The sequence below is a fragment of the Pistacia vera genome, unplaced genomic scaffold (assembly GCF_008641045.1).
Source record: "Pistacia vera cultivar Batoury unplaced genomic scaffold, PisVer_v2 Contig833, whole genome shotgun sequence".
Lineage (NCBI taxonomy): Eukaryota > Viridiplantae > Streptophyta > Magnoliopsida > Sapindales > Anacardiaceae > Pistacia > Pistacia vera.
This window is the reverse complement of record NW_022196705.1, coordinates 321,648-332,882: the sequence shown is the minus strand read 5'-3', so window position 1 is coordinate 332,882 and position 11,235 is coordinate 321,648. Positions and strand designations below refer to the sequence as shown.

Genomic DNA, 11,235 nt, shown 5'->3' with positions numbered 1-11,235 from the left:
TTCATCGGCCTCTTCTCTTCAAAAGTTTTAACATTTTAAACTGAGTTTGCTCTTCATTTGCCGTTGGAATATAAATTTGATTAGTAAAACAATATTTTAAAAATCTGTGGGTGAGAAAGCATCATTAAACTATTATTTAGATGAGAAATAGTTCGTTAACTCTAATATTAAATTTTAAAGAGTAAAACGTGGAATATAAGAAAATATGAAAGTAGAAAACTTGATAATTATTTTAAATAAAATCTAAGAAAGTTCTTGATCAAATTAGATATTATGGTGTTTGGATATAAATAAGGTAATGTCCATCTAATAATATACATCTATTTTTTTTTTTAAAATAGTATATCTCCAGTTGAATACCCGAATTCGTGAATAACAAATGTGGGTTTTACCTGGCACCTCCGTTTTTATATTGAACAGATCCAGGGAATCAATCAAGTCAAATGGCGGTGGTGGGTCGTTTTGATTGGATGAGTAGATAAATTTATTAATAAATAATTGAACATTACATAACAGTCATAAAACAAGAGAGGCTATGAGCCTAAACCTCAACCGTCTGTCTCTTTGGGTTTGAGTTTTGAGTTTGTGAGAAGTGAATGCAAGTGAATCACTTCCACCACCACGTTGACTTGCAACAAACTTTTACCATTTAATCTATCTCATTCTTAGGGTTCTTTCCATTTCTTCCCCCATTTTCTCTTCCAACTGTCAGACCAACAAATGCAAAGTTCCACTGTTTAAGGTATGTACGTTTTCATCATCTCCACTTTCTTGGGTTCTTGTTAATTTTCTTCTTTCTTTTTTTTTTTTTTGCATTTTCATCTGCTTTATGCTTTTATCTCAAGGATACCCATCTGGGTTTTTTTTTTAATTCTCAAAATTATGGAGTCATTGCTGTGAAAAAGGAAAATTTGGTTTTTTGATCTCTTAATCTTGAGATCTTTTTCATTTGCCTCGAATTGGGTGTTTCTAGTTGATGTGTGTGTGTAACTTTTTCTCTTTGACTTCCATCTTCCCCATGCTCAATAAACTCAGTAGATGGCTTGCTCGTGTGGGCAAAATCACATAATTTGTGCAATATTAGCATTACAAGGGAAGAAAAAAGATGAATGAACACAATGTTTGATATTTTACTATATAGTTTGAGTTGGGAATTACTCTATAGATTAATGTATTTTGTTTGTTAATGTTGGACTTCTTTATGCATTCTGGTTTACTTTCAAAATTGTGGTTAGTATCAGCCGCACTAAGATGGGGCTCTTTGGCTTCAGAGTTAGTATTTGGAATTTAGTAGCTTCCTATCTACGATATGTTTCATATCAAGTTTTGTAATTTTTTTTTCCCCCCATTCTGTGAACCAAACTTCAATTGTATGGAATGGATGTATTATGCCTAGGATGTGTGGTTTGAGCTGTTGGAGAGATTAATCTATTATTTTTTGCTATGTAGAATCTCGTTTATACTCAAATAAGCAATGACATAGCAAGCACCGCACAAGAAAGGTAACATCTTCCTTCAGGAATCTAAAATCGTAATGTAATTGCAGGATTAGTGGATGGTAATACCACGTGTAGAAACCTTCTTATGTTGTGCAGAAAGCATGCTGTAGAAGGGGTTGAGTACTCTTTCCGGATAAAGAAGAGGGAGAGCAACTGATTCTTGGCAATGTAAGGGGCTGTTACTGTACTCTTTTATTGATTTTGAGGGATAAGCGTAGCTGAGTAGCCATATTTGGACATTTCTAAAATGCTCATACTGTACTCGATGATGTTCTGTAAATTACCTCATCTCATGCTGCTCTAGGGAAATTTGATGTAGGAAATTAGGGATTTTGCACCATTGTTCCTCATTGTTTTGCTTTGAAAACTTTTTAGATGCTAGTTGAGACAGACCTTCTCTTTCTCTTTTTCATTTTGCAAGAGATTTTACTGATGAATTTGTGCATTTGAGGGTAGAAAGTCTCTAAAAAATACAGCTAAGAATATATACACTGCTTGATGATTCTCCCTTCGCATGCAAAGAGCTTATTTGATGGTCATTGCACCCTTGTTTAATGGATTTCTGGAATCACTTTTTTATAGGTTGGCCATCTGAAAGAAGTGAATAAGTTAGAGTGAATAAATCAAATGTATAATACTATGTGTACAACTCCTTTTTCAAACTAACTCATATAATTTGATGTGTTATTATGATTGGAAGGCTTAAAATTAATGATAAATGAAAAAAATAAATAAAGTGGATGAATTAGTTTGTATGATGGGTTTGTGTATGTAGCATTACTCTAAATCAATTGGCTTATGCTGGCTTTTTATATAGAAATACTCTGGTTGGGGCCCTTTCATGTTTCAGCTGCAAATTCCTTCACCTTTTCCGTTAACCAGTATCTTGTTAGATGCATAGTTCTACACAATTGTCACATTTTTTCAATATCTATTTTATTCTATCCAAGAGTATTATCTGCTTGGTCTTTGCTTCATTTTTGTATCTTTAAAATTAATTTTACAGATTTATCTTTTCAGGTTTCATTAATATCTTGAAGGTTGTCCAAAGTAGTGAAGTTCCTGGTTACTTTCTTTGAACCGCTTGCTAATTGGGTTTGTCAGCTGTTGAAAAAGTGGCTGATTGGAAGACATTGAAATATAAATACTTAAGTATACAAGTGAAGCTGACAGATGAGTTTGATGAATTTTCCGAAGCGCTATCTGATTGTCATTTTAACGTTCCTTAGCACTTGTGTTTGCTATATAGAGCGTGTGGGTTTCTCCATTGCTTATACCGTTGCGGCTGATGCTGCTGGAGTTAATCAATCAAGCAAAGGTACCATACTTTCTACATTCTACATTGGTTATGCCTGTTCTCAAGTGCCTGGGGGATGGGCTGCTCAGAGAATAGGGGGAAGAAAGGTTCTCCTTCTCTCGTTTGTACTATGGTCATCAACTTGCTTTTTGGTCCCACTAGATCCCAATAGACCCTTTATCTTGGTTGTGGCTCGCTTGCTTGTTGGTGTGTCACAAGGGTTCATCTTTCCCTCCATCCACACTGTCCTAGCTCAGTGGGTTCCCCCTCATGAACGATCTAGATCTGTTTCACTTACAACTTCTGGGATGTACCTAGGTGCAGCTATGGGAATGCTTTTACTTCCAAGCCTGGTGAAATACAAAGGCCCCGAATCTGTATTTCTTGCTGAAGCAGCATTGGGTATTTTGTGGTCACTTCTTTGGATCAGATATGCCAGTGACCCTCCTCGGTCTGAGAATGCAAAAGCCTCTGCTGCTGGTTTTGGGGAATCAATGTTGCCGATCAAAGGTAATCAGAAGACGAAAATGGAGAACGGAGGAAGTGCTGCTAGAACTATTATAATCCCATGGAAGAAAATTTTAATCAGTTTACCAATTTGGGCAATTGTGATTAATAATTTCACGTTCCATTATGCTTTATATGTCTTGATGAACTGGCTGCCAACTTACTTTGAGCAGGGCCTGCAGCTCAGTCTTCAGGAAATGGGTTCTTCCAAGATGATGCCTTATCTAAACATGTTCATATTCTCAAATATTGGTGGGGTGGTTGCTGACCACTTGATCACCAAAAGAATCATGTCTGTGACTAAGACCCGAAAGTTCTTGAACACCATAGGATTCTTGGTTTCCTCTCTTGCATTGATGGCACTTCCCTTCTTCAGAACCTCTGGTGGTGCGATCTTCTGTTCATCTGTGGCTCTTGGTTTCTTGGCACTGGGAAGAGCTGGGTTTGCTGTAAATCATATGGATATTGCTCCCAGATATGCAGGAATTGTAATGGGAGTTTCTAATACAGCTGGTACATTAGCTGGCATTATTGGGGTTGATATGACTGGACAGCTTCTTGAAGCTGCGAAAACTACTTATTCAGATCTTTCAAGTCCAGAAAGCTGGAGAGCTGTGTTTTTCATACCAGCCTTGCTTTCAATCATTAGTTCCTTCATATTTTTGGCCTTCTCAACTGGAGAAAGGATTTTTGACTGAGGTAGGCTTGTTACATCCATTTGATGTCTGTCAATGGTGTTATCTCTTGCGTACACTAATGTTGCTGGTGAGCTATCAGGTCTTGTTCTAGCCTTAATCTCACCCCTGGAGGGGTTTATATTGAAGTCCATATCATAAAAGATTCGAAGAAATCAGCGTAGATTGCATAGTTATAAGAAAATCAATTTTCGATTTGTCTATTTGAATTACCCGAAGATCATTTCCACATTCTTTTCTATCTCTTTACAGTAAACATGGTGGCTTTAACATTTAAGCCAGAAGCAATTGAGATATTTTTGGCATATTTGGATGCAACTGACTACATGAAAACATCAAGGTCCCTGCGGTGGAGCCGGATGCCTTTACAAATTGTATGATGAAGCAGGCTTTTGATTGTATGGTCAAACAACTAATAAGACCCTCAACGGAAAATTTTTGGTATACTGCTCCAGTATCCTGTTTTTATCCCGAAGCACTTTTTGGCTTTTTGGAAAGTATGCTATGAATCTTTTTCTTTTGGAGATGTAGAACATTTGATTTTATACTGTTGACAACAGTGATGTCTTCATTTGAAATATCAGGAAATAGTTATTAAAATCGTGAGTTCAGACATTTTAGATTCACTGTTTTGTGCTCTGTATCGTTCAACGAAGGGGTAATACAGAAGCACTTACGTGCAAGATAAGATTTTCCCATTTCTTCTTATGCTAAAACATTTTCTAGTATTCAAAGCACATCATAAATTTGACGCAAAAAACGTGGCAAAATGCACCCATTTCAAAGCTACACTAGATCCTGCAAAGATAGAAAGACGAGGAACAATCATAGTCCATTACAAAGCATCATTCTCAGTAATCATGTTTTTTGACCATATGATATTTCACGACCCAGAGTGGAAGTTCTATTTGACCCACTTCAGTTGGTGCCCAGTTGAGTTTGCAGTTAGCTTTCTGGCCATTAATCTCGTGTTCTGAAAATTGTCGTTTAGTTAATGGTTTTTTCCTACCTGAAACTCTCTTCTTGTATTGTGAATCTGTATTTGTTTATGCTAAACAGAACTGCATTTTCAATTAATTAATGACACATGTTTTGCCACAATTTCAGCGCGACACAAGAACTGGTGTATCCCAATCCACCAACCACCTTTGGGACAAAAAGTACCATCATTTTTTATACTAGAGTTTGCATTTATGAAAGAAACCATGATCTTATCCCAAGTCTTGAACCGCCCTTGAATTCCATGTCGTTCAACTTGGCGGCTGCTGCTGGTCACCTCATCAGGAAAATATTTTTTTGTTTAAAATGAACAATAAACAACATGTGCTATATTCGAAATCCAGCCCAAGTCCTAAAACAAAGCTACATTCGCATCGCAGTCTATTTCGTTTTCATCCAACCAGGCCACTATTTAACATTGGCCCCACCTGAACAGCTTTTGTATAAAAAACAGACAAAGGCATCTTGTCTAAATTGCCCAAATAGTGAGCTACCTGTTGCCCCTCCAAGCTTCCGTCATCAAACCAACCCCTTTTACATTTGAAACCGAAACTTGAAATGCCTCTGAATTGGCCAAAAACATCTTCTTCACATGTTTTTTTAACTATATTCTCCCCCTCAACACCTTATCACTTTTGATCATCATCCACACATCATCTTCCATTATCATGTAAAACAATAGCAAAACCTTAAAACACTAACAAACCCCTTTCTTTTATTTTATTTATTATTCTCTTATTTATCAACTCTTTCACCCTTCATGGTGCCCTCTGTCAGCATCACCAGTTGAGAGCCACTAGCTTTACTTTCAAGTGATTCCCATATCTGCCAGCATGCTCTCTCTCTTCTCTCAAACTATAGTTCTCTTTTTATTTTTATTTTCAGCTAAACCTCTGATTCCTCTAATCTCTTCTCACTCTTTTCCATTTTTCTTAAAGATTTCATCTTTCACTTTTGCTTGATAAGTAATCGAAAACAAAAGTGAAACTTTTTTCCACGTGGGTGAGCAAGTGTAAACCCAACTTAACAAGTTGTTCCCTTTCTCTTTGTTGAAGTATTCCCATAATTAAGATATTGAAAAGTGAACACTGGTGTGTTAAGTGGAGGCATCTTTTTCCTGTGACCCCTCAAGCTTTTGCTTTGTGAGTATTTTCTTTTTCTAGATAAAAATTGTTTTTTTGTTGGTATCTTTCCATTTTCATAAGTTACTTTCGTATTTAAGGCATATTTTGCAGCTCCCTTCGGTTCCTTTCAATTGGCCTCCGTTTGGGTCTGTGGTGAGTTTTTATTCCTCCTGATAACCAGAAATATTCTGAATTTGTAATTTTTGGCGGGTATGGCTTGCTTAATTACTACACTTGTTTAAATGGGCATTTCTTGTGTTGTTCTTTTTGTAAATTTCTTTAGGTAATTAATCCTGTCAGCTTTCTGGTTTCTTTAAGTGTTTGGGTTAATTAGCATAAGTACTTGCCTTGGACAAGGAATCGTAGTTTTATCTCTAAATGTTCTGATGGTACTGCCTTTATCTTCTTAATGACAATATTGCTAATTCTGGTTTAAGTTTCTTGAAACTCTAATATTCTATTGCTAATGATTTTAGTTGAATTTTGGTTGTTCAATCTATTTACTTAATTTGGACATGCGTGCTCTGTTTTATTTTTTGAAGCGAGGTGTTCTGATTCATCATTTAGCATCATCATGAACCTGGTTTTGCTCGTGTCCATCTTTGTTTTTTGCGTTCAAACATCCTTAGAAGGGGCTTCAAGGCCTGACGTTGTGAATGTTGGAGCAATATTCTCATTTGGAACTATTAATGGGAAAGTTTCAAAGATTGCGATGCAAGCTGCTCAGGATGATATTAATTCTGATCCCAGCATCCTTGGTGGAAGGAAACTTGTTATAAAAATGCATGATTCCAACTTCAGTGGATTCCTTGGCATCATGGGAGGTATATTTTTCCTAGTACCTGTTATTTGTTCAGTCTGCTTAGTTTTGTTTGTCTTGTCCCTCTACCTCTTTTTTTTTTTTGGCAAAAAACCCATTTAACTGGTCTAAGTGGTTAGACTCATGATATTACTTTTTTCTCTGGTCACAGCATTGCAATTCATGGAGACTGATACTGTGGCTATAATTGGTCCACAAAATGCCGTGATGGCCCATGTAATCTCTCATCTCGCCAATGAACTCCAAGTCCCATTATTGTCATTCACAGCTCTTGATCCAACCCTGTCACCTCTTCAATACCCTTTCTTTCTTCAGACAGCACCAAATGATCTATTCCAGATGACTGCCATTGCGGAGATGGTTAGTCACTATAGTTGGGAAGAGGTAATAGCAATTTATAGTGATGACGATCAGAGCCGAAACGGTGTAACTATATTAGGTGATAAGCTTTCTGAGAGACGCTGCAAAATTTCCTTCAAAGCAGCACTTCCCCCTGATCCAACAGCCACTGAAAGTGATGTTGAAAAGGAATTAGTTAAGGTTAGAATGATGGAATCTCGAGTGCTTGTTCTACATACCTTCTCCAAAACAGGTCTCTTGGTTTTCAAAGTGGCCCAGAGACTTGGGATGATGGATACTGGATATGTTTGGATAGCTTCATCTTGGCTATCAACTGTTTTAGATTCGAATTCACCGCTTCCTTCGAATACTTCAAATTCCATCCAAGGAGCTCTCACACTTCGCCCACACACACCAGATTCCAAAAGAAAAAGGGATTTTATATCTCGGTGGAACAAGCTGAGTAACGGCTCTATTGGATTGAATCCTTATGGTTTATATGCCTATGATACAGTTTGGCTGATTGCCCGTGCCGTAAAATTGTTCTTGGATCAGGGCAATACCATTTCATTCTCCAATGATTCAAGCTTAAATAGTCTAGCAGGAGGGACTCTGAATTTAGGTGCATTGAGCATATTTGATAGAGGGAAGCGGTTCCGTGATCTCATACTGCAAAGCAATATGACAGGTCTGACTGGTCCAATTCATTTTCTTCCTGACAGATCCCTCTTACATCCTTCATTTGATATAATTAATGTAATAGAACATGGGTACCAGCAAATTGGTTACTGGTCCAACTATTCTGGGCTGTCTGTGGTGCTACCAGAGATACTTTATGCAAAACCACCTAATCGTTCTAGTTCGAGCCAACATTTAAACAGTGTGGTATGGCCTGGGGGAACAACATCAAGGCCTCGTGGTTGGGTCTTTCCAGACAATGGAAGACAATTGAGAATTGGAGTCCCAAACCGAGTTAGTTATAAAGATTTTGTTTCTGAAGTCAATACTTCTGATGTAGTTAAAGGATATTGCATAGATGTATTCATTGCTGCTATAAAATTGCTTCCATACGCAGTTCCACATAGATTCATTCCGTTTGGAGATGGCCATAATAACCCAAGCTACAACGAACTCGTCAGTAAAATCACAACTGGGGTGAGTAAAATAAGTTGCTCTACTTATTGCCACTGACAAATCTGTAAGCATAATTCCTACCAATTCTGTAATATTGTTTTTGTAGGTCTTTGATGCTGTTGTGGGTGACATTGCAATTGTAACAAACCGAACAAGGACTGTAGACTTCACCCAGCCATATATAGAGTCAGGCCTGGTTGTGGTGGCCCCAGTAAGGAAGTTGAATTCGAGTGCTTGGGCTTTTTTGCGCCCCTTTACTCCATGGATGTGGGCAGTCACCGGAATTTTCTTCCTTATTGTGGGAACAGTTGTTTGGATCCTTGAGCATAGAATAAATGATGAATTCAGAGGGCCTCCTAAGAGACAACTTGTCACAGTTCTATGGTGAGTAGATGGTACATTGCACAATCGTATGCGTCTTTGTGTTTATACTGTATCCATTAACATATGAAGTATATGATTTCAAAAGAACTTGCTCTTAAGAAACAAATCATGTTGAACAAGTTAAGTTGGAAGTTCCTGGGCAGCTTAAGTTAAGAAGTTTTCAAGATATTGAGAATAAATACTATTCTTACTCCAACAGAGGTTTCTCTTCTCTGCCCCTTCCCACTTACTTGAACCTACCATCACCCCTTTCCTCTATATGCCTAAAATAAAGTATATTTTGCATCCCTGCATACTTGATTTGTAAAGTTTTATCATTATGCTTTGCATAACTCCTCATCTCCCTGTCTCCTTGTCTTGCAGGTTCAGCTTTTCTACAATGTTTTTCGCCCACAGTAAGTTTTCCAAATACAATCTTTCTGGTGAATTTTGCAAGAACTCATAATTTTCTCTTGCCAGTCATACCAATGAAGGGTTTCTTTTATGTTTCCAGGGGAAAACACTGTAAGTACACTTGGTCGCTTGGTGTTGATCATCTGGCTATTTGTAGTCCTGATTATAAACTCAAGCTACACTGCGAGCCTGACATCTATCCTCACAGTGCAACAGCTTTCTTCACCCATTAAAGGAATTGATACCTTGATTACCAGTAATCAACGTATAGGATTCCAAGTTGGGTCTTTTGCAGAAAACTATCTGCATGAGGAACTCAGCATTCCAGAATCTAGACTTGTTGCTCTTGGCTCACCTGAAGAATATGCCCTCGCTCTTCAGAATGGAACTGTTGCTGCTTTAGTTGATGAACGACCATATGTGGACCTCTTCCTTTCAGACCACTGCGAGTTTTCAATTAGAGGTCAAGAATTCACGAAAGGTGGCTGGGGATTTGTAAGTATTTGTAGAGGATGTAATGATTTCAAATTTTNGGTCGCTTGGTGTTGATCATCTGGCTATTTGTAGTCCTGATTATAAACTCAAGCTACACTGCGAGCCTGACATCTATCCTCACAGTGCAACAGCTTTCTTCACCCATTAAAGGAATTGATACCTTGATTACCAGTAATCAACGTATAGGATTCCAAGTTGGGTCTTTTGCAGAAAACTATCTGCATGAGGAACTCAGCATTCCAGAATCTAGACTTGTTGCTCTTGGCTCACCTGAAGAATATGCCCTCGCTCTTCAGAATGGAACTGTTGCTGCTTTAGTTGATGAACGACCATATGTGGACCTCTTCCTTTCAGACCACTGCGAGTTTTCAATTAGAGGTCAAGAATTCACGAAAGGTGGCTGGGGATTTGTAAGTATTTGTAGAGGATGTAATGATTTCAAATTTTCGTTTGTCCATTCTTCTTCACCAAATTAATTGCTGTTAAGGTGTGGGAAATACAAAAACTAGAACCCATAGGAGTATCTTTGCCATGTTTTCCTCAGGACAAGCTGACCAACGATAATAGATGTTGGAACTAGTGATTTTTTGAAAAATATTTTATTTTCATCCTCTTGAGTAGTTTAAGTAGAAACATTTGAAATTGCCACTATGATCACGTGCATAATGTTCAAGCTGCGAGGAACTGTGATTTAAACTAATTATACTTGTGTGACTGGATTTGTTCTATCTTCTGCTGGATGTTACCTGTTTTTCTTTTTTTTAATGGCAATTGATTTTTTGTTGTTTGTGTTTTCAGGCATTCCCAAGAGACTCTCCATTAGCAATTGATATGTCAACCGCAATTCTCACTCTATCTGAGAATGGTGAACTTCAGAAGCTCCATGACAAGTGGCTGTCAAAGAAGTCTTGTAGTTCACAGAGCTCTCAGGCTGACTCAGAACAGCTTGAATTAGGAAGCTTCTGGGGGCTATTCCTAATATCTGGGATTGCATGTTTTATTGCTCTCGTCATATACTTCTGTTTGATGCTACACCAGTTCAAACGGTATGGCCCTGAAGAAACTGATTCTTCTGTACGCAGCAGCTCTCGTTCTGGACGCCTTCAAACATTTTTATCATTTGCTGATGAAAAGGTGGACAACGTGAAGAGTAAGTCAAAGAGAAAACGCGAGGAGCTGTCATCGAATGGTTTTGGGAAGGAAACTGAATCACCAAACGGATCTGAGAGAAGAATACAAAGGGATATCTCTCTGGAAAGACAGTCTTACAGAAATACTGGGGCAAATTAGCCGCCGGGTTTGCTTTTGTGTTTATGTAGAGATTTCCAGATTCTGATTGTCACCTGGAGTGGCTATGTTGTAGGTTTTATCAGCTGCTTTAATGGTCCATACAAAGTGTAATGTTCAGTGTAGGAGATGATAAGTATGATGATGACACAGGGTCTCTGTAACATTTTTACTTGACAAAATATAGAATCTCTTCAGCCAAAATTCTGTATTATATAAAAATTAAAAATCTTTTCCTTGATTGAGTAAATTTGCTTCAGTT

At 37.8% G+C, this 11,235-nt stretch overlaps 2 protein-coding genes across 10 annotated transcripts; both read left to right on the top strand.

Moving 5' to 3' along the window:
- Nucleotides 1-395: 395 nt before the first annotated feature.
- Nucleotides 396-4,691, top strand: LOC116118060 (probable anion transporter 5). Of its 4 annotated transcripts, none has more exons than XM_031404042.1 (4): nucleotides 396-742; nucleotides 1,450-1,502; nucleotides 1,596-1,667; nucleotides 2,520-4,691. In XM_031404042.1, the coding sequence occupies exon 4, from the start codon at nucleotides 2,673-2,675 to the stop codon at nucleotides 3,999-4,001; it is 1,329 nt and encodes a 442-aa protein (XP_031259902.1). In that variant the 5' UTR covers nucleotides 396-742; nucleotides 1,450-1,502; nucleotides 1,596-1,667; nucleotides 2,520-2,672; the 3' UTR covers nucleotides 4,002-4,691. The 4 variants fall into 4 exon arrangements, with proteins under 4 accessions (XP_031259902.1, XP_031259904.1, XP_031259903.1 ...); XM_031404044.1 differs by having other exon boundaries at nucleotides 1,575-1,667; XM_031404043.1 differs by lacking the exon at nucleotides 1,450-1,502 and having other exon boundaries at nucleotides 1,547-1,667.
- An 835-nt stretch (nucleotides 4,692-5,526) lies between these two features.
- Nucleotides 5,527-11,214, top strand: LOC116118049 (glutamate receptor 3.2-like). 6 transcript variants are annotated; one of them, XM_031404026.1, is made up of 9 exons: nucleotides 5,527-6,139; nucleotides 6,220-6,274; nucleotides 6,664-6,945; nucleotides 7,093-8,435; nucleotides 8,521-8,798; nucleotides 9,162-9,193; nucleotides 9,292-9,323; nucleotides 9,734-10,096; nucleotides 10,485-11,212. In XM_031404026.1, the coding sequence occupies exons 3-9, from the start codon at nucleotides 6,696-6,698 to the stop codon at nucleotides 10,974-10,976; spliced, it is 2,790 nt and encodes a 929-aa protein (XP_031259886.1). In that variant the 5' UTR covers nucleotides 5,527-6,139; nucleotides 6,220-6,274; nucleotides 6,664-6,695; the 3' UTR covers nucleotides 10,977-11,212. The 6 variants fall into 6 exon arrangements, with proteins under 6 accessions (XP_031259886.1, XP_031259883.1, XP_031259884.1 ...); XM_031404023.1 differs by lacking the exon at nucleotides 9,734-10,096 and having other exon boundaries at nucleotides 6,233-6,274; nucleotides 9,292-9,686; nucleotides 10,485-11,214; XM_031404024.1 differs by lacking the exon at nucleotides 9,734-10,096 and having other exon boundaries at nucleotides 6,233-6,331; nucleotides 9,292-9,686; nucleotides 10,485-11,214.
- Nucleotides 11,215-11,235: the final 21 nt, after the last annotated feature.

Excerpts from the sequence above, each read along its gene's own strand:
- LOC116118060 (XM_031404043.1), top strand. The coding sequence starts at position 2,673 with ATGAGTTTGATGAATTTTCCGAAGCGCTATCTGATTGTCATTTTAACG.
- LOC116118049 (XM_031404025.1), top strand. The coding sequence starts at position 6,696 with ATGAACCTGGTTTTGCTCGTGTCCATCTTTGTTTTTTGCGTTCAAACA. Across the intron at positions 6,946-7,092 it reads ATTCCTTGGCATCATGGGAG|CATTGCAATTCATGGAGACT; the intron begins GTATATTTTTCC and ends CTCTGGTCACAG. Across the intron at positions 9,194-9,291 it reads TACAATGTTTTTCGCCCACA|GGGAAAACACTGTAAGTACA; the intron begins GTAAGTTTTCCA and ends TTATGTTTCCAG.